At 41.1% G+C, this 27,956-nt stretch overlaps 1 protein-coding gene across 1 annotated transcript in view; it reads right to left on the reverse strand.

The window, feature by feature from the left end:
• Window positions 1–27,956, reverse strand: part of lama5 (laminin, alpha 5) — a 244,931-nt gene that overhangs the window by 82,290 nt on the left and 134,685 nt on the right. The window contains 23 exon segments of the mRNA XM_060937932.1: window positions 2,715–2,916; window positions 4,435–4,646; window positions 4,823–4,938; window positions 5,034–5,173; window positions 5,323–5,449; window positions 5,604–5,775; window positions 5,990–6,087; window positions 8,899–9,007; window positions 13,978–14,141; window positions 14,326–14,479; window positions 14,755–14,858; window positions 17,836–17,978; window positions 18,181–18,310; window positions 20,430–20,586; window positions 20,668–20,767; window positions 22,958–23,063; window positions 24,790–24,842; window positions 24,945–25,044; window positions 25,202–25,254; window positions 25,389–25,526; window positions 26,616–26,750; window positions 27,043–27,177; window positions 27,316–27,453. Of these exon segments, the coding sequence (XP_060793915.1) occupies window positions 2,715–2,916; window positions 4,435–4,646; window positions 4,823–4,938; window positions 5,034–5,173; window positions 5,323–5,449; window positions 5,604–5,775; window positions 5,990–6,087; window positions 8,899–9,007; window positions 13,978–14,141; window positions 14,326–14,479; window positions 14,755–14,858; window positions 17,836–17,978; window positions 18,181–18,310; window positions 20,430–20,586; window positions 20,668–20,767; window positions 22,958–23,063; window positions 24,790–24,842; window positions 24,945–25,044; window positions 25,202–25,254; window positions 25,389–25,526; window positions 26,616–26,750; window positions 27,043–27,177; window positions 27,316–27,453 (2,986 nt within the window).

The following is a 27,956-nucleotide window of genomic DNA, read 5'->3' on the forward strand; positions in this document are numbered from 1 at the left end:
TATACTTATCGGCCTATTCGGTTTTTAGCCGTGTTGAATGTAGTTCGTTTGGTCCACAGCAGGCGTCGCTTATCCGCGCGATCTTCACAAGACTTGTGCGAGACTTCGAAACGTGAAGTGTCAGCCAGGTGTCAGTGCTGCCATTTTGAAAACTGTTTTCCAAACGAAATATTGCACAAAAACGAGTTTAAATGACGATTACTGCCTACTTTTTTCAAACTTTCCTGATTGCTATCAAAACAAACAACTTCCGGCTTGATCACGTCAGCATTCGAAAGAAGGCGCGCGCGTCTTTTGACAACCCGTGTCTGAAATCGCTCCCTACTTACTATATAGAGCACTATTTAGTGGGGATGCCATTTTGTAGTGCTGTCTGAAACCTTAGTGAGGATTATTTACGCCCTTATATAGTGCACTCGAAGCATCCCACAATGCATCATGAAAAGTAGTGTACAACCGATGGTCACTAACCCAGCAATATATCCCATCATGCATTATGGTTGCACTTAAAGAAATCAAATTAAAAGTCTCAAATTTGATTTAATAAAAGGCAGCGGCAAAGAAGAAAGTATTCAACCTTGATTTAAAAGAACTGAAAGATGCAGCAGACACAAAGTACTTTGTATTTATTAATGTGGGAAATATGCTCAGTATAATATAGATTTATCACAAAAATACATGCATGTATTTATTATTTTGAAAACCCACCAGCCGACTGATCGGGCACGTTTTAACTGTGCGACGGAGTAGTGTCCGAAAGCGTCTTTTCATTTTATCAATGAGCTCACTATATAGTCCTCTATATAGTAATTCCTGATATAGGGAGTAGGGAGTAGTGAACGAGTGAGTGATTTCGGACACAGGGAACATTGGCAGATGTTGGTCAATTTGATTTCCGCTGTACGTTTTATTTCCGTCCTACGATGTCTCACATAGGTCTCAGCGAATCTCGTTTACGGCCATTGCTTTGACATATGGACTGATGTATTACATAGCATATTTCAAACACTCATAACTTGCTATAGCAGCGACAGAATAGCGATCAAAAATGCATTCCTATATTTAATAAAATGAGATAAATAGAATTTTGATCATAAAAAATTTGCCTTCAGTTGCCCTTTAAGTTGGTTTGCCAACTGCCAAAAAACCCTGAAGAAGAAGAAGGAGAAGAAGAGGAAGAAGAACCCCCCTCCAAAAAAATACAAAAAGGGCAACAAAATATGGAATGAAAAAATGATGGTAAGAACATCTCTCATCTCATTCTCTCTAGCTGCTTTAACCTGTTCTACAGGGTCGCAGGCAAGCTGGAGCCTATCCCAGCTGACTACGGGCGAAAGGCGGGGTACACCCTGGACAAGTCACCAGGTCATCACAGGGCTGACACATAGACACAGACAACCATTCACACTCACATTCACACCTACGGTCAATTTAGAGTCACCAGTTAGCCTAACCTGCATGTCTTTGGACTGCGGGGGAAACCGGAGCACCCGGAGGAAACCCACGCAGACACGGGGAGAACATGCAAACTCCGCACAGAAAGGCCCTCGCCGGCCACGGGGCTCAAACCCAGGACCTTCTTGCTGTGAGGCGACGGCGCTAACCACTACACCACCGTGCCGCCCCTGGTAAGAACATCTCATCTCATCTCATTATCTCTAGCTGCTTTATCCTTCTACAGGGTCGCAGGCAAGCTGGAGCCTATCCCAGCTGACTACGGGCGAAAGGCGGGGTACACCCTGGACAAGTTGCCAGGTCATCACAGGGCTGACACATAGACACAGACAACCATTCACACTCACATTCACACCTACGGTCAATTTAGAGTCACCAGTTAACCTAACCTGCATGTCTTTGGACTGTGGGGGAAACCGGAGCACCCGGAGGAAACCCACGCGAACACGGGGAGAACATGCAAACTCCACACAGAAAGGCCCTCGCCAGCCCCGGGGCTCGAACTCGGACCTTCTTGCTGTGAGGCGACAGCCCTAACCACTACACCACCGTGCCGCCCCTGGTAAGAACATATCTTTTTTTATTTTTCAAGAATTATTATGATTGCGTTTTTCACAAATCGCTCCTGTCATTTCACCAGTTGTTTACATTCTAATCGGAAATTATTCTGTCGGACGTTTTGTATAAAAGTTTTTATTTATCAAATTTGCAAAAAATAAAAATGCTCAGTTTCTCAAAATCCAGTGAATGTGGATAGAATAAAACAGTTATTTCACTCAATCTCATTGTATATGGCTTATAGCTGACTCGGTGCTACGCACCTCTTCGACTATCAGCTCATGTACAACTTGATTTCGTGGAATAACTGTTAAATATTTCCTGTTGTTGTTATTATTAAAGCTCAGGCACCAGGGCCTGCTGTGATGTCTCAGGGTTTCAGGTTTTCCTGCCTTGTGTGGACAAATCAGCAGGTTATTTTTAGGAGGAATGAGACTCTCACTGTGGAATGTGCTGCAGTACTGTGGAATTTTGTGTGCTCGGGTCAAACAGGGAAACAAAGTATTTTATTAAGCCTTAGTTTAAAAAAAAATCAAACAGGCTTCGGATTAACAAAATGACTTAAAACTATTTAACCAAGATTATCAGTTGTCTGTAATGAAAAGTCAACGTTTTAAGACACGGAATTAAAGACATTTCTGTCATTAGTTATTTTTAGCGAATGGTGTTGACCATGTGGTTGGGGAGTGGAGGTGGTTTACCTGCACTGGCCGCTGTCTGTGTCGCAGTTGATATCCTGAGCCGTGACGCCGGACCGGGAACAGTTACATATCTCACAGCCCACCAGGGGATGGCAGCCGAATGTTTGCGGCTCACACTGCACACACTCCGGCGGCAGTGTACGTGGAGGACAGATACACTCGCCTGTCAGTGGCTCACACAAGCGTGTGCCACAATTACACGCTACAAACATGAGGACAGAGATGTAAATTAGCAGGGAATACACACACTAAACGAACAAACATGATGGACGGCTATAGCCATCCAGTTATTCAGTTTGTCCATGATTATACAGCAACACGACTGTCATTAAATGAGTTTAATTATTTAAAAAAAAAAACATATTACCGATATTACACAAACAGTGGTGCTTGAAAAAGTTTGTGAACCCTTTAGAATTTTCTATATTTCTGCATAAATATGACCTAAAATATCATCAGATTTTCACACAAGTCCTAAAAGTAGATAAAGAGAACCCAGGTAAACAAATGAGACAAAAATATTATACTTGGTCATTTATTTATTGAGGAAAATGATCCAATATTACATATCTGTGAGTGGCAAAAGTATGCGAACCTCTAGGATTAGCAGTTTATTTGAAGGTGAAATTAGAGTCAGGTGTTTTCAATCAATGGGATGACAATCAGGTGTGAGTGGGCACCCTGTTTTATTTAAAGAACAGGGATCTATCAAAGTCTGATCTTCACAACACGTTTGTGGAAGTGTATCATGGCACAAGCAAAGGAGATTTCTGAGGACCTCAGAAAAAGCGTTGTTGATGCTCATCAGGCTGGAAAAGGTTACAAAACCATCTCTAAAGAGTTTGGACTCTTTACACTGCATTCCAGCATAAGAGCCTTATCCCATCTGTGAAACATGGTGGTGGTAGTATCATGGTTTGGGCCTGTTTTGCTGCATCTGGGCCAGGACGGCTTGCCATCATTGATGGAACAATAAATTCTGAATTATACCAGCAAATTCTGAAGGAAAATGTCAGGACATCTGTCCATGAACTGAATCTCAAGAGAAGGTGGGTCATGCAGCAAGACAACGACCCTAAGCACACAAGTCGTTCTACCAAAGAATGGTTAAAGAAGAATAAAGTTAATGTTTTGGAATGGCCAAGTCAAAGTCCTGATCTTAATCCAATCGAAATGTTGTGAAAGGACCTGAAGCAAGCAGTTCATGTGAGGAAACCCACCAACATCCCAGAGTTGAAGCTGTTCTGTATGGAGGAATGGGCTAAAATTCCTCCAAGCCAGTGTGCAGGACTGATCAACAGTTACCGGAAATGTTTAGTTGCAGTTATTGCTGCACAAGGGGGTCACACCAGATACTGAAAGCAAAGGTTCACATACTTTTGCCACTCACAGATATGTATTATTGGATCATTTTCCTCAATAAATAAACGACCAAGTCTAATATTTTTGTCTCATTTGTTTAACTGGGTTCTCTTTATCTACTTTTAGGACTTGTGTGAAAATCTGATGATGTTTTAGGTCATATTTATGCAGAAATATAGACAATTCTAAAGGGTTCACAAACTTTCAAGCGCCACTGTATTATAAATTGTTTCACTTCTAGTACAAATTTACAGTGGATAATTATGACCTGAAAAGAACCAAATAGCAAAATGATATGAGGTTTCCCCGTTAAATAAAGTCTCCCTATAGATAATGCTGTTCTCGAGCCGGGACTCACGCCTGCAGTTCGGGAAGCCATAGTATCCGGTGGCACACTGACGGCAGTCTCGGCCAATCACGTTGGGTCTGCAGGGGCACTGACCACCAAACGGTTGGCATGTGTCGCTCTCAGACCCGGCCTCATGGCAGCCACATGGCACTGCACCGTTATTAAAGAAAGCCGAAAGAGATGTAGCTGAAGACCGGCAGAACTGAGATGCTGTCTGAGGGCTAGAGGAAACCGTGAAATCAAAAATCATTCATTAATTTATTGACTCCAAAAGCTTCACTTCATTCAATCAACAGCTAAAATATATGAGAAATGAGTTCACAGTTAATACGGTATTTATTTCCAGCTATTCATTCCGCTTTATTTAAATGTGCATCTTTTATTTATGCTCGTGTACTTGATGTAGAAGCTGTTTTGTCCACAGTTACTGATGAAGTCATAGGATTTATCCAGTGGCTCTTCAGACAGATAACTGGACCTGTAGCTGCTCTCTGGAACCACTAGTATATAATCCTATACACACACACACACACACACACAAACACAGACTGTTAGATTGTCAGATTGTTTCTAATAGCACAGAAGCTTTCTATAAGTTTATCACTCACCAGCCAGAGTGTTTTTCTGTCTGGGACTCGCACAGTCACAATGACCTCATGGTCAGTCACATCTAGAATGATCTGGTTCTCCGAGATCAGAATGCTACGGCAACCGTAGCCATGGGGACAGAACGTGGCATTGGCATGGCCTGGGTGGGAGAGGGTCCACATTTTAAAACTTCAATCGCTCAACCTTCATAACAAATAACTAACTACTGTAAATCACAGCGTCACCGGGTGTGCTTTATTTACTACGCCAAAGCACACAGCTAATAGTATACAGCCGAGTGATCCTCACCCTGCCAAATTCGTCCACCATTTACATAAATCTGTACAGTGAAGGATGGGTGCAGTGGCTGGTGGTAGTGTAGGATGAACACATAACGTCCCAGTGCATGCACTTGTGTTGAATACACTACTGCGTTCTGTGAAAGGAAGAAGGAAAACAAAACTGAACAAAATAAAGAAATATAATCCTGTACCAGGGCCATCCTAGTAACTGACACCCATAAACTAAAACACAGTACATGAAATTGTAAACATCAAAAAATTAAAAAGTCAGACTAATGTAAAGTGAACCTGAGCTGAGTCCAGGCGGATATGGTCACCGTTGTCAATGGCAGTTGGGGGCGTGTCACGGACAGTCAATGGAGCAGAGTCACCGTGTGCATTAAGAGGTAAGGAAGCCTGACCCTCCTTCAGAACCAGAGACTGAGATGGGGTCTGGAAGCGAGAGGGGACACAGGAAGCACTGGAAGAAGAGGCAAGAACCCATCAGTCATCAGTCAGGATATTTAATCTTCATGGAAGCACAGAAGCATCACATTGGGCACATTCTGCAATGCACTGTCCTACTTCATCTTAGTGTATCGATCCATCCTTATGCTCTAGAAATGATGTCATGACGGAGGATATATTACATTCTAGCTTTTGTCCATCTGTAATGGTCTAGCATGCAGCAGTACCTGTCAGGAGCAAAGTGTCCATGGGTGCTGATGCAGTGCACTCCAGGTGTCAGGTACTCCATTGTGAACTGCGCATGAGGGATCAGGTACACTTTGTGCTGGAGGAAAGATCACATACACATGCACGACTCCTTTTTAGAACACAGACAGAGATCAGAGACACATATCAGACTCATTCTGAGAAAGAGTCATATAGATAGATAGATAGATAGATAGATAGATAGATAGATAGATAGATAGATAGATAGATAGATAGATAGATAGATAGATAGATAGATAGATAGACACTATGCACATTCACCGGATATGAGCAATCGCACACTCTGATTGGCTACTCTTCTACTAGGATATCAGATCATATACCGTGAGTAGAGAAAAACAAAATGGCGCAGCGTGTTGTTGAACCAACCGAGGACGAAATAAAAACTCTACTCGAAAACAAAACCCCCAAAAATACAAAAAAAGCAACCAACTATGGAATAAAACTATTTTATAGTAAGAATGTATTTTTTTTATTTTTCAAGAATTATTATTATTATTATTATTATAGCATTTTTCACAAATTGCTCCTGTCATTTCTCCAGTTTGTTTATATTCTAAGCAGAAACGGTTTTGTCGGACATTTTGTATAAAGTTTTTATTTATCGAATTTGAAAAAAAATAAACGTTAAAATGCTCCGTTTATCAAAATCCAGTGAATGTGGATAGAATAAAATAGTTATTCCACTCAATCTCGTCGTACAGTCAACTCAGCTCTACACGCCTCGTCGGCTATCAGGTCATGTACAACTCGATTTCGTGGAATAACTGTTAAATATACTCAGACTATTAGCATTAAGTTATCATGAGTCAAAGCTTTATTTGACACGTTTTCATACAAACTCAGTTTGCAAATATGGGACCATGCTGGGACACATCAGACACCCCTTACAAAAAAGAAGTTTATTCAAGTGTGTTTCTAGTATACTTCTTTTAAACTAAAAATAAGAGAGCATGCTTTCAGTTTACTTTTTATTTACTTATCAGAGATATACTTAATAAAGTTATACATAAGTATACTTGGCTTATACTGAAAAGTATAAAGAAAAGTGTAAGTATATTATCATCATTGCCATATTTTAATGAAATATAAATTGCTACATTTAGAAAATCTTATTAAATAGTCACACTCATGTTTAATGTATAAAATTATTCATGGACTTGCTCCTCCTGTACTGACCCAGTTTATAAAGGTGGTATCAACATCTACACGGAGTGCAGCTAGAGGAGATTGTGCGGTCCAGTTTAGAAAAAGTGCTTTTAGCCAGTCTGCATTTTCAATCAGGGCTGCTCGTGAGTGGAATTCCATTCCAATTGACATTAGAAATCAATCAAATTATGCTTCTTTTAATTTTTTTAAAAAAGTGGTTAATTAGTGGTCAAGGCTGTCAACATTAAATTTTAGTGCTTAATTTTTCTCCATGTTTGCTGCCCTGCCTGTCGATGTTTTTCTGATGCCATCCGTCATGTTGTCTTGTCAGTTTGTCGAGTATTACTGTTGCTTTTTGTGTATGGTTTTTTATGATGTGTTTGGTGTCTATGTCCTGCTTGTTTCTTATTGTGTCTTGTATTATAAATGTTGTTGATGTTTGTTGTTGTTGCTTAATGTTGTTCTTGGTTTTGTCTGTAGTAATTGTTTGGTGTTGAGTTTATGTTGGCTTGTGTGTAAATGTATTTTAGTTTTGTTTTTTATTTTTATTCAGATTTAGTTTTTTATTTGGAAATGTTTTATTTGATTATATTTCAATTTTTGTTATTTTAGAGTGACTATTTTAGCATCAGTCCAGGGACAGCAGATGCAAAATAGCTTTCTGGCTAATTCTGGCATATTTATATTTGTTTAAATGTTTTATTAATGTGCATTGTCCCTGATAACTAAACCTTTAAATAAATAAATAAATAAATAAATATTAAGCTTATACTTAAACTTTTGATTAAGATATACTTAACAAAAGTGTAATAAAGTATTAAAATATTTGTGCCTTGTGTTTAAGTGTACTTACCCTGTAGTAGATTTTGATTTTTAAAGAAAATGAATATGTTCTTAATCCTGAGTATCTGTTGTTATTTTGTGAATTCTTACCTTTATAACTTCATTGTAACTTAAAGTACAAAACACTTAAGTTGTCTACTGGTAGTGTGCATGAGGTAAGGGTTAGGGCTAGAAAACTAATAGTATACCTAGAAGGGTAACTGCAGTATACTTCAAAACTAAAAAGTGGACTAGATGGATATAACCAGTAACTAATAGTATATTTTCAATATGCTATAAAGTATACTTTTATAAACTAAAAAGTGGACTAGAAGTGTGTAACGAGTAAACCAATAGTATATTTCCAGTATACTACAAAGTATACTTTAGTAAACTAAAAAGTGGACTAGAAATATAAAACAAATAAATTCATAGTATATTTCCAGTAGACTATGAAGTATGCTTTTATAAAGTAAAGAGTGGACTGCAAGTATAGAACTAGTAAACTATTAGTATACAAGTTTACTTGTGGTATACTTGCAGTACAAAATAAAAAATACTAGTTGTCTACTCAAAGTTTACTTCTCTTAGACTTAAAGTATACTTTTTATAAACTAAAAGTGGGCCAATTTAGTCCCAAGTAGTATTAGATTAGTTTACTTACAAGTATACTGTAAGTACATTGATATCAGTAGACTTGGTACACAAAAGTATACTTAAGGAAATATACTTTAACTTTACTTAAGTATACTTAATAAAATTAACTTGAAGTAAACTTCTTTTTAATAAGGGACGTGTTAGACACAGAGACAGATTAGAGGGTGTTTTTTTCTTTCTTTTAAATTATGACTATAGAGTGCAAGATTAGAAGAAAGCAACATGACAAATGCTTTCTCACCAGGAAGAAGTTGCTTCGGTCTGCAATGAGCTGCACATCAACTTCCGTGGAAAGAGTGACGATAGCTATACGCTGCATTTCATCTATAGACACTGCACGACACAAGAAACTAAAAGACGCACACACACACACACACACACACACACAAATGTTTGTCTCACTATCCTTGTGAAGACCTTCCATTGACATTATTATTATTACTGCAGTTAACTAATGCTGTGGGCGGCACGGTGGTGTAGTGGTTAGCGCTGTCGCCTCACAGCAAGAAGGTCCGGGTTCGAGCCCCGTGGCCGGCGAGGGCCTTTTTGTGCAGAGTTTGCATGTTCGCCTCGTGTACGCGTGGGTTTCCTCCGGGTGCTCCGGTTTCCCCCACAGTCCAAAGACATGCAGGTTAGGTTAACTGGTGACTCTAAATTGACCGTAGGTGTGAATGTGAGTGTGAATGGTTGTCTATGTGTCAGCCCTGTGATGACCTGGCGACTTGTCCAGGGTGTACCCCGCCTTTCGCCCGTAGTCAGCTGGGATAGGCTCCAGCTTGCCTGCGACCCTATACAATAGGATAAAGCGGCTAGAGGTACTGAGATGAGATTAATTAATGCTGTGCCTGCACCCAAACCTCACTCTAACCTTAACCTCAGTAATGAAAAGGAAACTTTTTGGCTTTTTTTTTTTTTTAAACACAACAGCAATTTGCTTGTGAGGACCATCCAAATTTCGACCTTGTCGGGACATTGTCAGATTTTACAATCCTTGTGGGGACATTTGGTCCTCAGTAGTATATAAAAACACACACACACACACACACACACACACACACACACACACACACACACACACACACACCAAATACAGGAAATTATTTCAGAATTTTGGGAAAGAAAAATCAATACAAAATATAAAAAGCAACCTAACCTGCATGCACAAAGATGAAATAATAAACAGAAATGTTGCATGCATGTGAAAGCTGAGCCCAGTTATTAGTAGTTAAAAGGAATCTTTCTTTCCACGCAACTATTCTTTGCCTGATTTCATTGCTCAAAAATACCAGTAAATGTTTCACTTCATTAAAATACACATCAGCGAAGTACCACAGAGTTAGTGAGACTGGGTTTATATTTACCTTTAACTATATACACACAAGAGGGTTTACCAACTTAAATATTAGGGCAGTGTAGCGTATGTGACACCATGTCTACAACAGCCTGAAGGTGTTTTTGAGTATTAACTTTAACTGATTTCCCTATGGGTGGCACGGTGGTGTAGTGGTTAGCGCTGTCGCCTCACAGCAAGAAGGTCCAGGTTCGAGCCCCGTGGCCGGCGAGGGCCTTTCTGTGTGGAGTTTGCATGTTCTCCCCGTGTCCGCGTGGGTTTCCTCCGGGTGCTCCGGTTTCCCCCACAGTCCAAAGACATGCAGGTTAGGTTAACTGGTGACTCTAAATTGACCGTAGGTGTGAATGTGAGTGTGAATGGTTGTCTGTGTCTATGTGTCAGCCCTGTGATGACCTGGCGACTTGTCCAGGGTGTACCCCGCCTTTCGCCCGTAGTCAGCTGGGATAGGCTCCAGCTTGCCTGCGACCCTGTAGAACAGGATAAAGCGGCTAGAGATAATGAGATGAGATGATTTCCCTATTATTGTTAGTACAGTTGTGGTCAGAAGTTTACATACAGTGACATGAATGTCATCTTGGATATGAATGTCATGGCAATATTTGAGCTTTCAGTAATTTCTCTGAACTGTTCTTTTTCTGTGGCAGAATGTACAGCATACATCTTTAATAAAAAAAAACACTAGAATTTGGTGCACAAGTTTTAATTTTCTTTGGGTTTTCTGAAATCAACACAGGGTCAAAATTATACATACAGGGTTAAAAATATACATAAAGTACACCTAATATTTGGGTAAAATGTCTCTTCGTAAGATTCACCTTGACCAAACATTTTTGTTTGCCATGAACAAGCTTCTGGCAGAATTCTGGTTGGATATTTCATGACTCTTCATGGTAGAATTGGTAGAGTTCAATTAAATTTGTTTTTTTTCCCTTGGCATGGACTCGACTCATAAGCACAGCCCATATATTTTCAGTAGGGTTGAAGTCAGGACTTGTTTTAAGCTTAATGTTTGTCTGCTTTATCCTCCACAACCAGCTCTGATGCATGTTTGGGTTCATTGTCCTGTTGTAATTCCCAAGTCATGTTCAAGTTTCTGATGGTTTATGCTGAAGAATTCTGAGGTAGTCCCCCTTCTTCATTATTCCATCCACCTTGTGCAATGAACCAGTTCCACTGGCAGCAAAACAGCCCCAGAGCATGATGATCCTACCACCACCAGCTGGTACAGTGTCCCTCTGTACACGGTGGTCATTGTGGACAAACAACTCAATGTTTGTCTCATCTGACCATACAGTTATCCTCCAGAAGACGTTTTGCTTTGTACGTGTGGTCAGCTTCAAACTTTAGTTAAGCTTGAAGGTGTCAATTTTGGAGCAGGGGGTTATTTCTTGGATAGCGGCCTCTTAGTCCATGGTGATCTGAACTGTAGACAGTGATCCATCAGCTTCCAGTTCATGGCAGGGCTGTGTCATGGTGGTTCCCAGGTTGTTCCTGACCATCCAAACCAATTCCTTTCAGCTACGGGTGACAGTTTGGGTTCTCTTGACGTAAAGTGGCTTGGCAAAGTGACTACACCTCACAATAACTTGGATACAGTTGTTTGAACTGATCCTGGAATTTGCAGTTGTTTAGAAATGGCTCCAAGAGACATTCTGGAGTTGTGTATATCTGCGATCCTCTTTCTCATATCTGCACTGAGCTCCTTGGACTTTCCCATTGTATTGTGTGTTGGTCAATCCAGTGAGTGCTGTAAACAAACCCTTTTTATGAAGGCACAGAGAAGCTACCAGCTGTAGTCAATTACGATTACTAACAGGAAGTTAAGAGACCTCGGTCTTGGCAAGATAAGAGACATTTTGGAAGTTTCAGCACTTCTAAATTAATAATCTAACTGAGCGTATGTAAATGTTTGACCCTGTATGTATAATTTTGACCCTGTGTTGATTTCAGAAAACCCAAAGAAAATTAAAACTTGTGCACCAAATTCTAGTGTTTTTTTTAATTAAAGATGTATGCTGTACATTCTGCCACAGAAAAAGAACAGTTCAAAGAAATTACTGAAACCCCAAATATTGCCATGACATTCATATCCAAGATGACATTCATGTCACTGTATGTAAACTTCTGACCACAACTGTATATAGGTTAACGTGGGACGGCCTTGAGCTGAAGTGCCCAAGAATGGCGGCGTGCACGTATGCAGCGGCTTTGCTCTCCTATGGTGAACTAAATTTCGTTGTACATTTGTGCAGTGACAATAAAGGCATTCTATTCTATTCTACTCTATGTATTCTATTTGAGTAAAAAAAACTCTCGCGTAGTTTACAAACAGAGAGAAAAGTCTGTTTTGTCTGGCAGAAGTGTAAATGTGAGTTAACAGTATGTGCTTTGAGAAGCTCATGACAACAATCACAACAACGGCAGAAAGTTTTAAAGAGAAACTAATGGTGCTCCTCTGGGTGTTTAATATCTCTGTGCTGCAAAGTTATTAATATATTTCTCAAAACAATTACATGAAACTGCTAAACGTTTTACAGTTCGACAGGGAAACCTGCCTGACATGTAATCACATGTAATGTAATCATGCATCAAGTTTAAAGGAACAGTCCACCGTACTTCCATAATGAAATATGCTCTTATCTGAATTGAGACGAGCTGCTCCGTACCTATCCGAGCTTTGCGCGACCTCCCAGTCAGTCAGACGCAGTCAGACGCGCTGTCACTCCTGTTAGCAATGTAGCTAGGCTCAGTATGGCCAACGGTATTTTTTGGGGCTGTAGTTAGATGCAACCAAACTCTTCCACGTTTTTCCTGTTTACATAGGTTTATATGACCAGTGACATGAAACAAGTTCAGTTACACAAATTGAAACGTGGCGATTTTCTATGCTATGGAAAGTGCGCACTATAATGACAGGCGTACTAACACCTTCTGCGCGCTTCGACAGCACATTGATATCTGAGCTCTGTATCAATGCGCTGTCAAAGCGCGCAGAAGGTGTTAGTACGCCTGTCATTATAGTGCGCACTTTCCATAGCATAGAAAATCGCCACGTTTCAATTTGTGTAACTGAACTTGTTTCATATCACTGGTCATATAAACCTATGTAAACAGGAAAAACGCGGAAGAGTTTGGTTGCATCTAACTACAGCCCCAAAAAATACCGTTGGCCATGCTGAGCCTAGCTACATTGCTAACAGGAGTGACAGCGCGTCTGACTGCGTCTGACTGACTGGGAGGTCGCGCAAAGCTCGGATAGGTACGGAGCAGCTCGTCTCAATTCAGATAAGAGCATATTTCATTATGGAAGTACAGTGGACTGTTCCTTTAACCCTGGCCTTAGTGTGTGAAATCAACGAATATGAATGCAACACATTTCCTCAACAAAGTCCTGAATATTTAACAGTTTTTCTACGAAATCGAGTCGCTGATAGCCGATGAGGCGCGTAGCACCGAGTCAGCTATAAGCCATGTACGACGAGATTGAGTGGAATAACTGTTTTATTCTATCCACATTCACTGGATTTTTTAGAAACTGACCATTTTTTGCAAATTCGATTCATAAATCTTAAACAAAACGTCCGACAAAATAATTCCCACTTAGAATGTAAACAAACCGGAGAAATGACAGGAGCAATTTGTGAAAAATACAATAATAATAATAATAATTCTTGAAAAAATAAAAAAGATACAGTACGTTCTTACCATCAAATACTTTCATTCCATATTTTGTTGCTTTTTTTTTGCTTTTTTTTTGGCTTTTGTTTTCAAGTAGTTTTTATTACGTCCTCAGTTGGTTCAGCAACATGCTGCGCCATTTTGTTTTTCTCTACTCACAGTATATGAGCTGATATCCTAGTCGGAGTCAATCAGAGCACGAGATTGCTCATATCCAGTGAATGTGGATAGAATAATAAGAAATATATGTTCTTTGTGCACACATACAACTTCACCCACGCAGAAACACACCTGTACTTGCAGTGGAGCAGTGTGATGCGCTCCTGATGGCCGCGTCCTCCGGGTGTGTTAACAGACACAGTAAGAGTTTGTGGAGCTTTCTCTTCACTGGTGTACTCTACGACCAGAATGTATTCACCCGGTAAAAGTACTCGACCCCGCAGCTGCACATTGATCTGCGCGCGCACACACACACACACACACACACATATATACATACATACATACATACGGGTACATACATACATATATATATAGTTAGATGTCTTGCAAAATGAGAAGGACAAATCAATGCATAAATTCTAACCAAGTAATATTCCATAACAGAGGAGATCCCAACAGTGTGGATCTGACACTCACGTCATTGCCACTGCAGACGGCCATGCTGGGATGCCGAGGTGTAATCTTCTCTACAGAACACAGTCTGGGCAGATGATTATCTGCTCTGCAGCTGGCATCCTTACCAGAGAGAGACGGGAACTCGTCCAGAGACAGGTACTTATACAGCAAACAACTACACATGATCACACACAAAAACAGCCGTTAATTTACACTCTAATCCCGAAACATATTCTAGCAGTATTTAATACTTGCAGTGATACTGAAACAGATTATATACCATTACACCAAAAATATTCTTTAAAAGAATTCATATTTTCGTACTGGTTCTCACTTTATTGTAAGAGATATAGTATTTAGAGCAGGCGTATGGATTGAAGTGAAATGAAAAACAAATTAGTTTGTGCAAAATCTATTGAGTGTTCTGTCTTGTGTGTGTCTGTTACTGACTTCTGATTGGGCTCGTGTGCTGGGCTGTATATACAGGGTTCAGTCACTTTCACCTGCAGAATAGGAGCTTCGTAGTACGCACTGGGCAACAGCACTAGATAATCCTGCACAGCCACACAGATACAATAAGAAATAAGATATCCCGAGAACATTTTCACTCATATTCTGCCAATTTGTTCTGCTACTGAAGATGAAAAATATTTTTTTTACAAATCACGTTTACAATATATTACAAATGTTTTGTTCAGGTTACTATGACTTGAGATACCAGCGAGTGGGCTAGTGGTTGGCGTGTCCGCCTCTCGATCGGGAGATCATGAGTTTGACTCACGGTTGGGTCATACCAAAGACCATCATAAAAATGGTGCCTACTGCCGTCTGGCAAGGCACACTGCAATACAAATGTGAGTGGGGAGTCAAACTCTCGTGGTTACCAGAGGACTAGCCCCTCACTGTAACCCTAGCTATGTAATAGGCGAGAGGCTGAGGGAAACGGAGATCGGCGCCGCCATATGGCGTGGGAAGGACTTTGACTATGACTTGAGAGTAGAAACTCAACTGAAAACTTCCATAAACATGAAACATAAAGGTGATTTTCTTCCATTTCAGTATGTAAACGAGTATCTATTTCCATAAACACTGAGTAAATCAAATAAATGTTGAGTATTTATTAGGGCTGTAACGATATGCGTATTGAAATCGAGATACGCAGAGCCACGATCCGTATCGCGATACAAGAAGGCAGAATCGCGGTACACCCTTTCAAACTTCTCCTCAGCCCAAAAACAGAGGCGCTTCCAAACTTCAATTTATGAATACTTTACTTTTTATTTAAATTACATTTTAAACTTACTTAAATTACTTTATTTTTTTATATCTATTAGTAAGTCGTTTTTTCGCCGACCTGCGACAATCTTCTGCGAGTCACGCAACGTCCACACTCGCCACTGGCAGAGCATTCATTTCTTTTAAGCGGTCGCCATTCTGGTTGCGACGCGGGCAGCGAATCTGTAAACAAGCAGCTCATTGGCTGGCTAGGTGTGCCACAAGCCAATCACAATCACTTGACCGGAAAGGCATGCAGTGTTGCCAGATTGGGCGGGTTTAGGTGCTTTTTGGCTGGTTTTGAACATATTTGGGGGTGGAAAACGTTAGCAATATCTGGCAACACTGAAGGCATGTCTGCTTGGGCGGAAGCCTTCTGCGGCAGTTACATTTTGACACGCGAGCAATGTTTCACCATAAAAATTCCGTAATTTCCATCTGTTTTCCGCGATCACAGAAAATCATTGGCCCTATGAGAGTGAGACAGTGAGAGAGCCACCCCCCCCCAAAAAAAAAATCTTAACGGATTTACACGATTTGGAAAAATGACTTTTTCAGAACCGAAAAAAACAGAGCTTCCGGCTCAACAGTATTATTTTGAGAAATAAAACAATCTTTGGATATACATTTGTTCATTTTTGCATACATATTACTCATTCTCTGCAGTGGTCTGAATTATTTGTTATTAAATAGTTAATGTAAGTAAGTAAATGTTAATAAGTCAAATTTACTACTTTAAAAAAACATTTTTAAAAAAATCGTGGGCATATCGAATCGTGGGTCAAAAATCGCGATACGAATCGAATCGTGAGTTGGGTGTATCGTTACAACCCTAGTATTATATGCAAAATAAAGTTTAAATATGCAGTAATTTTTAAAGTTTATATATATTCTGGAGTATCCCGTCGGTCTCAACGCCTGTGGTTGGATGTCACGCCGGGTCCTGGCTGATGAGCTTTTCTGGCAGCCCTCTTCTCCTCTGCACTGGTGACACGGTGTTTCTCAAAGTCCTCAACTATATATATATATATATATATATATATATATATATATTCTATCCACATTCACTGGATGTGAGCAATCGCATGCTCTGATTGGCTACTCTACTACGAGGCTATCAGCTCATATACTGTGAGTAGAGAAAAACAAAATGGCGGAGCATGTTGCTGAACCAACTGAGGATTAAATAAAAACTCTACTCAAAAACAAAACCCCAAAAAATACAAAAAAAGTACAACAAAATATGGAATAAAAGTATTTGATGGTAAGAACAAATCTTTTATTTTTCAAGAATTATTATTATCGCATCTTTCACAAATTGCTCCTGTCATTTCGCCAGTTTGTTTACATTCTAAGAGGAAATTATTTTGTTGGACGTTTTGTATAAACTTTTTATTTATCAAACTTGCAAAAAATAAAAATACTCTGTTTCTCAAAATCCAGTGAATGTGGATAGAATAAAACAGTTATTCCACTCACTCTCATCGTACACGGCTTATAGCTGACTCGGTGCTACACACCTTGTCAGCTATCAGCTCATGTACGACTCGATTTCGTGGAATAACTGTTTATAAATTTTATATATATATATATATATATATATCCTGTTCTACAGGGTCGCAGGCAAGCTGGAGCCTATCCCAGCTGACTACGGGCGAAAGGCGGGGTACACCCTGGACAAGTCGCCAGGTCATCACAGGGCTGACACATAGACACAGACAACCATTCACACTCACATTCACACCTACGGTCAATTTAGAGTCACCAGTTAACCTAACCTGCATGTCTTTGGACTGTGGGGGAAACCGGAGCACCCGGAGGAAACCCACGCAGATACGGGGAGAACATGCAAACTCAACACAGAAAGGCCCTCGCCGGCCACGGGGTTCGAACCCAGACCTTCTTGCTGTGAGGCGACAGCGCTAACCACTACACCACCGTGCCGCCCTTCACTGAACTCATAACTGAATTTTGTGGTTTGATAGTGTGTGAGGGGTGTAATGTTAGTATCTGAAAGGTGGTGAAACGTCAATATTAAAATCTAGGTGTCTATCAGACATTCTCTAAAATATTAATATAATATTGGTCAGCGATAAACCAGTGAAACCTTTATACTTGTACATGTTTCTACAGATATGACTCATTTCCGAGTTCTAGGAGATGAACAGTTGAGAGTAGAAGCGTGTCATTACATAATTCCAACATGATGTGATGTTTTACTGAGTACTGAACCGAACAGTAAAATTAAACACACACCAGTAGAATGCCTTCAGCTTCGATGATGATGGTCCAAGTGCCAGGGTTCAGTACAAACGGCTCTACAAAACTGTTCTGAGGCACATTTACAAACGTGGGCTCTGAACTGGGAGCGAAAACGATCTGTTTAGACTGTTCAGAACCTGGGCAAAGAGAGAGCAAGGGAGAAAACAATATTATACATCATATTACATGAGCTGACGTGCATTATTGACTGATTTTTCCATTACTATTCATTTCAAAAACATACGTGCTTCAAATTTGACAATTTTCGTAATATTATTCAAACAGAAATATCAGTGACAGACAAGGGCTGTTATTGGCTACTGCACTCGTCACACGTACCTCTTCTGCTGTTGGGATAGGCTGTGATTTTGCCGTGGGAGACGGCAGCCTCAGTGCTTACATATCTGAGGATCAAACGCGTGAGATACATGTCCACCTCATTCACGTGCACCGTCAATTTGACTGCGCTCTGAGACAGACAAAAGTGAGGAAAGAGCAGGAAGGAGGAGGAAGGGAAAGAGTGACATGGGAAGGGGAGATATATAGCAAAGGTCTATGTTAAAGACCTAGCGTGGGAAAGTGAACCTAGTCTGGGTCTGTGTGTTTACAGTAAGTCCTTGGTGCAGGTTTGGAGGGTTCGGAGGGGAGGAGCCACCAAGCCAATCAAAAGCAAGGAACACCTGCTCATGCATCTGAGAGCAAGTGCGAACCAGGAACAGGAAGCAAGTAGAGGAAGAGACAGGGAGGTGGACATAAAGGACAAAGAAGTGGAAGAAAGAAGTGGGACTCACAGTTGCTGCATAGGAAATTCCTGCTGTCTTCCATCACAGAGACACGCCCCCAGATGTCTGTGCCGCCACGGTTAACATACCTCACCACCACATGGAAGAGATCTGGAGAGCCGACTACCACCTCAACCAGCACTCGTGGCTACGGAGCGAAAGAACATGCAAAATAGAGAGCAAGGAGGAAAAAGGAAAGAGCGCACAAAAGCACAGCCTTTTCTTAAAACCACCACCGGCGCTACAGTATAAAGCCAACAGCAGCATTCAATACACAAACTGTTACGTATATACAGCTCTTGCACCAAGCAACAAGCAAAGCCAAGCTAGATTTTTTCAAAGATACCAATTTCACCAATTCCCAGGATAGTGAACTGCAGGGCATTAAACATGCATGGGGCATAACGTACAGTACATGGGTACAATATTTCTGCACAATGCTCCTAGTATATTAAATACACCACATTCGTCTATGGATAACCAGTACATTAATATTTTTCACTCATCCTTAAGACTTGAACGTTTGCTATGTTGTTTTCCCCGCATTTTCACCCCAATTAGGTCATCGCCAATTTCTACCCATCAGCCAGCTCTTCCCTGTCAACTGCCGAGGGTGAAGGCTACCATGTCCTTTTCTAAGACACGTCAAGCCAGCCAAATGCATCTTTTCAAACCGCTGCTCATGCTGTGTCACAGGGCATCGTAACACAGGGTAACTGCATAACACAATATCTGCCCTCTTCCGCATACATGAGCTCACATGCCCCTTTTCCACCAAAGCAGTTCCAGGGCTGGTTCGGGGCCAGTGCTTAGTTTGGAACCGGGTTTTCTGTTTCCACTGACAAAGAACCAACTCTGGGGCCAGAAAAACCGGTTCCAGGCTAGCACCAACTCTTTGCTGGGCCAGAGGAAAGAACCGCTTACGTCAGCGGGGGGGCAGAGTTGTTAAGACCAACAACAAAAACAAGACCGCGAAAGATCGCCATTTTTAAGCGACGAGAAGCCACAGCTGTACAAACGCGAAGTCATCCATTATTATTATTGTTGTTGTTGTTGCCGCTGCTGCTTCTTACGTGTTGTTTTTGCTTTGATATTCGCGCCAAGGTTTATGTAAACGTAGCGCCGTAACTGACGTATACAGCGACGTAATGACGTGGCTCCGCTTAGCGCCGCGAGCTATAGAAAAGCAAACTGGTTCTCAGCTGGCTCGCAAGTTGAACGAGTTGTGAACCAGCACCAGCACTGGCCCCGAACCAGCCCTGGAACTGATTTGGTGGAAAAGGCGTAACAGACACCTACGATTAGCTAGTGTGACTGTAATTAACACTCAGAGAGCACGGCTAATTTTTCTCCCCCAAATATCATCAAATGTCAAGAGCAACAGGAAAACAAGATAAAGAAAAAACAAAAAATACAGGTTGTAGGCAGCAGAGATAAGAGTATACGAAAATGACATGAATTTTATTCATTGTTAAAATTGTACAATGTACCATTCACTGTAAAATTAATTATTTGAATTCATTAAACTGTTTTTTTTTTAAACATATGTGATGAGTCATGGAATCCACGGACACATGTCGGCCGAAACGAATCCGAGAAAATCGCAAAAGAAGCATTGCTTCTTTTGCAATTTTCTCGGATTCGTTTTGGCCGACATGTGTCCGTGGATTCCATGACTCGTCACATATGTTATAAATGGACTTTAGGGCAAAATTAAAAATACCAAAACAACACAGGATGTAAAAACCTTGACGAAAAAGCCAAACATGTTTAACACCTGTACTTGTTTGATTCTGAATCTCTCACCTGAATGGAGGACATCTGAGCGTAGCCCCTCCAGCTAAAGGCCTCGAATTCCAGTGGATTGTAGCCAAAACGCACCGGCCGCCCATCCAACGTCGTGCCTTCTTCCACCTCAAACTTCAGGTGGTGCAGGTCAGGGAAATAGTGATCTGGACGTGGACTAGGAAACAAACCCAGGAGTATGTAGCTTCATAGTGAAGGACAGGAGATGCTTTTAAAACCATACTGGATTTGGCCTTACTGGTTGCATTTGGGTCCCTCCACATTGGGTCTGCATCTACACCTGCCTTTTCTCTCCTCACATGACAGACTAGCAGAAGCTCCAATATCACACTGACAACCTGGACACACACACACACAGTCAGAGGGGCAGGTGATATAGCAAATTATTATACATACAGGACACGTCTTCCATGGAATAAAAATTTATTCTATTCCCTTCTAGTGGGTTTCATTCATTTGATTTGATAGCATGCAATATTGTTAGCATATCGCTTATCCTACGTGTATTACGTCACTCTACCCAATGGAGAATGAGAGTTGAATATGGTTTACGATATTGCATGGTTGTCAAGACAACATGACATTACACATTGGAGCTGATGCAAATATTCAATGGGAAAGTTTACTGCTGAGCATAGGCACAATCATTTCTTTGTTTGCTGAACACCCGAAAGGCTACCAAAACTTCATTAAATATTCTTCACGCATATTTACAAGAGAAAAGCATACCAACAGACATTAAAAAAAACTGGAAAAGAGACACATCAGAGATGTAAAACTTCAGCACTAGCGAGCGACTGTGACAATTTGTAAACAAACACGGCCGACAGGTTTGCTTCTTTAAATACGGAAGATTTTGAGAGAATTTTGAAAGAGAAAGATGTGTTAAAAACCGGAAAGGAATGTGTATGTATAATAATAATAATAATAGCTGGGGTTTTTTCATGGTATATCAGATATATTCCATTCAGCTACTCGTCTTCGACTTGTTCAATATCACGCTAGCTGAATGGAATATATCTGACATACCATGAAAAAAAGCCAGCCAATATTATTTAATTATTATACATATGAGCCACTTTGGGGCGCCACTTTGGAGCGCCACTTTGGGGCGCCACTTTGGGGCGGCACGGTGGTGTAGTGGTTAGCGCTGTTGCCTCACAGCAAGAAGGTCCGGGTTCGAGCCCCGTGGCCGGCGAGGGCCTTTCTGTGCGGAGTTTGCATGTTCTCCCCGTGTCCGCGTGGGTTTCCTCCAGGTGCTCTGGTTTCCCCCACAGTCCAAAGACATGCAGGTTAAGTTAACTGGTGACTCTAAATTGACCGTAGGTGTGAATGTGAGTGTGAATGGTTGTCTGTGTCTATGTGTCAGCCCTGTGATGACCTGGCGACTTGTCCACGGTGTACCCCGCCTTTCGCCCGTAGTCAGCTGGGATAGGCTCCAGCTTGCCTGTGACCCTGTAGAACAGGATAAAGCGGCTAGAGATAATGAGATGAGATGAGCCACTTTTTCCATGGAATAAAAACATGTATTCTATTCCCTTCTAGTGGGTTTATTGATGGCATGCAATATTGTTATCATATCGCTTATCCTCCATGTATTACGCCACTCTCCCCAATGGAGAATGAGCATGCAATATTGTTACAATATTGCACGTTGTCAAGACAACACGACGTCACACGTCGGAGCTCACGCAAAGATCCAATGACAAAACTTTTCTGCTGCGCATGCGCACAATCATTTCTTTGTCGGCCAGGAAAGAGAGAAGACGGGGTTAATCCAGCTCTAGGTTTAAGCACTGAATAAATAAACTGAAAACTGAAACCGAAGATGCGCTGAACACCCGAAAGGCTTCATTAGATATTCTTCACGCAAGTTTATAAGAGAAAAACATACCAACGGACATCGAAAAACTGGAAAAGAGACACATCGGAGATGTAAAACTTTTGCACTAGCAAGTGACTGTAACAGTTTGTAAACAAACATGGCTGTGACGTTTGCTTCGTTAAGAGCGGAAGATTTTGAGAGAATTTTGGCTGCCAGGTTGTGGCCCTTGTGTGTACCGGTAGCTGTCGATGTTGATTTTCAAAGTAACTAAGTAAATTATACAGGGAAATGAATACTTAAGTCTGAGTGAAAAATGCTGTGGCGAGTGTGTGTGGAGGAAGAGTCTTGGGACAGAAATCTTAGTTCTCGGTCATTAGCCTGTGCTACTGATGAATGCTATAGCAGCTGAAAAATGACTTCACTACCGCACTAACAGTGCCAACTTATGGGTAAATTAGCATTGGCCTTTGAGAATGCTGATATGAAGAGAGTATGTATAATAATAATAATAATATTGGCTGGCTTTTTTTCGTGGTATATTTCATTCAGCTCCTCGTCTTTGACTTGTTTAATATCATGCTAGCTGAATGGAATATATCTGATATACCACTCAACGCCAGCCAATATTATTTAAATGTATTATGATGACAAGATCATTTTCATATCCTACAGCTCTAGCATTTATGATCTAAAATATCCTTACCCTGGCACCCAAAGTAGTTGTTATTATCCAGATGGTAGTAGCCGTCCTTACACACCGCACATGTTCCACTACACACATTAGGCTTGCAGTAGCACTGTCCATTAGTCTGATTACACACACACACACACACACACACATACCATAAAACTCACAAATGGCCATCTTTAGATATACTTCGCTTACAGTGGTGCTTGAAAGTTTGTGAACCCTTTAGAATTTTCTATATTTCTGCATAAATATGACCTAAAACATCATCAGATTTTCACACAAGTCCTAAAAGTAGATAAAGAGAACCCAGTTAAACAAATGAGACAAAAATATTAGACTTGGTCGTTTATTTATTGAGGAAAATGATCCAATATTACATATCTGTGAGTGGCAAAAGTATGTGAACCTTTGCTTTCAGTATATGGTGTGACCCCCTTGTGCAGCAATAACTGCAACTAAACGTTTCCGGTAACTGTTGATCAGTCCTGCACACCGGCTTGGAGGAATTTTAGCCCATTCCTCCGTACAGAACAGCTTCAACTCTGGGATGTTGGTGGGTTTCCTCACATGAACTGCTCGCTTCAGGTCCTTCCACAACATTTCGATTGGATTAAGGTCAGGAATTTGACTTGGCCATTCCAAAACATTAACTTTATTCTTCTTTAACCATTCTTTGGTAGAACGACTTGTGTGCTTAGGGTCGTTGTCTTGCTGCATGACCCACCTTCTCTTGAGATTCAGTTCATGGACAGATGTCCTGACATTTTCCTTTAGAATCCACTGATATAATTCAGAATTCATTGTTCCATCAGTGATGGCAAGCCGTCCTGGCCCAGATGCAGCAAAACAGGCCCAAACAATGATACTACCACCACCACGTTTCACAGATGGGATAAGGTTCTTATGCTGGAATGCAATGTTTTCCTTTCTCCAAACATAACGCTTCTCATTTAAACCAAAAAGTTCTATTTTGGTCTCATCCATCCACAAAACATTTTTCCAATAGCCTTCTGGCTTGTCCACGTGATCTTTAGCAAACTGCAGACGAGCAGCAATGTTCTTTTTGGAGAGCAGTGGCTTTCTCCTTGCAACCCTGCCATGCACACCACTGTTGTTCAGTGTTCTCCTGATGGTGGACTCATGAACATTAACATTATCCAATGTGAGAGAGGCCTTCAGTTGCTTAGAAGTTACCCTAGGGTCCTTTGTGACCTCGCCGACTATTACACGCCTTGCTCTTGGAGTGATCTTTGTTGGTCGACCACTCCTGGGGAGGGTAACAATGGTCTTGAATTTCCTCCATTTGTACACAATCTGTCTGACTGTGGATTGGTGGAGTCCAAACTCTTTAGAGATGGTTTTGTAACCTTTTCCAGCCTGATGAGCATCAACAACGCTTTTTCTGAGGTCCTCAGAAATCTCCTTTGTTCGTGCCATGATACACTTCCACAAACGTGTTGTGAAGATCAAACTTTGATAGCTCCCTGTTCTTTAAATAAAACAGGGTGCCCACTCACACCTGATTGTCATCCCATTGATTGAAAACACCTGACTCTAATTTCACCTTCAAATTAACTGCTAATCCTAGAGGTTCACATACTTTTGCCACTCACAGATATGTAATATTGGATCATTTTCCTCAATAAATAAATGACCAAGTATAATCTTTTTGTCTCATTTGTTTAACTGGCTTCTCTTTATCTACTTTTAGGACTTGTGTGAAAATCTGATGATGTTTTAGGTCATATTTATGCAGAAATACAGAAAATTCTAAAGGGTTCACAAACTTTCAAGCACCACTGGACCTCACCATGCTTATGGGTTTTAAAAGAGAGTGAACTCACCTGTCCACACTCGGCCACTTCACTCACTGTCCCTGCAGTGTTACACTCACAGCCTGCCCAATACAGCACGTCATATTTCAATACAATCCATTACAGTCAAACAATCACTTCAATAACTGTTCTATTGCTTAGGGATTGTGGATAATGTTTCTTACTGGAACACCCAAACACAGTATCAGGTGACAAGTTCCAGTAAAGGGGCTTGCATCTGTCACAGGCCACACCCTCCACGTTGGCTTTGCACTTACAGGAGCCCTAAGGAATAAGTGGTCATGATAGTAATAGTGATAGCAGTGATCACAGTCATCCAGCAGGTTCGTGTGTTTATACCACCTTTACTAAATAACTGACTTAAACTTTGTCAGACACAGTTAGCCCTTTAAATATGAAACATACATAGTTGCGTACTCACCACCGTCGGCAAAATCTCATTCTCTACAGAGCCAGCAGGATTACACGTACCAGCTAAAAACAAGGGAGAGAGAGAGAGAGAGAGAGAGAGAGAGAGAAATGGAGAAGGAAGGAAATGAACACTAGAATAAGACTGAAGGACTGTGTGTGAGCTCAGCCCTGGCTGTAGTGTGTGTAAGCAAAATCACCTTGGCACAGGGGGAAGTTGTAGGATCCAGAGCTGCATGAGTCACATTTCTGGCCCACCACATTGGGTAGGCACACACACTGCCCTGAGACTGAATCACACATGCTGAACCGAGATCCCTCCGCTGAGCACTGGCAGGCTAACCGAGAGACACAGAAACATTTCAGACATTAGTATAGAATTTATTGGTGAAATCAGATTGTATAGAATTAGGAAACTCTTACTGGGACGCACGGCTCTGAGAAACTGATTAGATCACCACACTTCTTAATAATATACACCTTCATATAAATATAAATATAAATATATCCCTTCATCAAATTATACCAGTGTTGAAAATGGGCATAGATATAGTGTGAATAAATCCACATTTAAAGCTAGACGGCCTTTCGATTTCATAAAATCGGTGAAATTTAGTTCCCTCTGAAATTTGGTCATTGTGATGTGTTTATTTCTGTAATATCTAAAAAAACCCAGGCCATTCTGTTGCTGGGAAGTTATTTAATTTGAGGGGATTCCCGAACAAATAATGTGCAGGAAATCGCTCGCTTCACGCAGTCAAGCAGACAGAGGAAGTCCGTGTGCGCATGCGCAGGTTTACCTTCTTCTTTTGGGTTTTACGGCAGCTGGCATCCACAGTGCTGCATTACTGCCATCTACAGGTTTACCTTGACCGCGCACTGACAGTTCCATCATTCTGTCGCTAAACGAACAGCTGATCACACCGAGGTGCTTGCTGACCACCGATATTTATCAGTTTGGTCCTGCGTTTCCTTTCCTTCACAACATAACGTCTTTTCTTTTCGCTTTCCGTTACTGTAGTCGGTCTTTCACATTTCATTTGCACGCTCGCGTACGCCATTTTTCTCTCCTGTTTCAAATTTGTATCCCACAATGCCTTGTGCGAACGGGGAAAGCTCACCACGTGATGCATGACGTAGTATCTTGTATTGCGTCATGGTGAAGCAGGAAAAAATAGCGGAGAATTTAAAGCCATGTGGCTTTAAATTCATTACGTGTTGTATTTTTTTTTTAAACTAATAAAATTGGTAGTCTGTGATTCGAATTCAGTAGCTTTCGGTCCACTAAACAAAAATAACTGGGTGTCGGGGAAAATTCTTTTTATGACCTACACTTGAAAAATCTGAAAGGCAGTACAGCTTTAACCAGTCTCTTTTATAGACTCTGTGTGATTCTACAGACATTCTACTGAGAGTGTGGGACTTACGTAAGCAGGTGGGGTAACTGTAGTAGCCCGGAGCGCAGGACTCACACCTGGGGCCTCTGTAGTTGGGTTTACAGTTGCACTGCCCTGCTGTATTGCAGTTAGAGTCCAGGGATGTCCCTGGGTCACAGGTGCACACTGGGAAAAGGAGGCACAGAAGATGGACACAGCTACAGTGAAAGGATACAGTAAGTCCATTAGAAGAGTGTGGATTTGAATATGTTTATCCACATTATTATATTTTTATTTATTTTATTTGTGATTATATATTTGCCATTTATTGATATTTAGGTTATGCACAGCTTTCACGCAAATAAGAGTCAGCTTTTGAAACCCTATGCCTAATAAAGTTCATTATTATTATTATTATTATTATTATCAGGGGACAACAGCAGTGTGTATGTATATGTGCATGTGTTCCTTTTCTTACCCTCGCAGTTGGGATAAGAGTGGAAGCCAGAACGGCACTGATCGCAGCGAGGGCCTGTAAACTCCGGACGACACAGACAACGACCGGATGAGTCACAACCATTGGGTAGAGTGCCTACAGCGCTACAGCCACACACTACACACACACACACACACACAATTTACTTTAATGTGTAATCATGAACCTGAACATATATGAACCATAAATGTGTGTACTGTGTCACTGAAGACATAACAGTTTAGCATTGTGAGATTAGACTTGGCACACACTCACGCTGACACAGAGGGTAGTTGAAATAGCCGGGAGCGCACTGGTCGCATGAATAGCCATAAAAGCCATTTCTACACACACACTGTCCTGTTACTGCATCACATGACCCGTCCTGAGAACCTGGGCCTGTGCACTGACAACCTAGAGGAGGGACAGAGAATCAGATACACTCTGTGTATGTCTGTATGCAGAACAACAGTCGTTGCCTTTGCTTGTGGGTGGTATTTCCTTCCCACAAATGCCTCAAATATGCAACAGGCAAACAGGGCTGTAATCAGCTAGCACAAACACATACATTTAGACAAAAAGACCACCAATACAAGTGTGTGTGTGTGTGTGTGTGTGTGTGTTTGCTCAGATGCTGGCTGCTTCAGCCCCCTGAAAAGAAAACCTGCAAACTTCCTGGAACACACACACACACACACACACACCCACACACCTTCTTAACTAAAGCTCCTCCAAATTAAAATTGTGTTCCAATGGTACTTTTTGTCCTGGTGCCTTTATTACTGATGACAAAGCCCTCACTGAGTAATTCTATGTCAGCTGGTGTTAGACAAAGTAATCGGGTTAATGATGTAAGGAGAAAAAACTGTCTCATTATTTTATTAACCGCTGTGTGTATGTGCGTGGTGCATGTGTGT

Source organism: Neoarius graeffei, chromosome 13 (genome assembly GCF_027579695.1).
Source record: "Neoarius graeffei isolate fNeoGra1 chromosome 13, fNeoGra1.pri, whole genome shotgun sequence".
Lineage (NCBI taxonomy): Eukaryota > Metazoa > Chordata > Actinopteri > Siluriformes > Ariidae > Neoarius > Neoarius graeffei.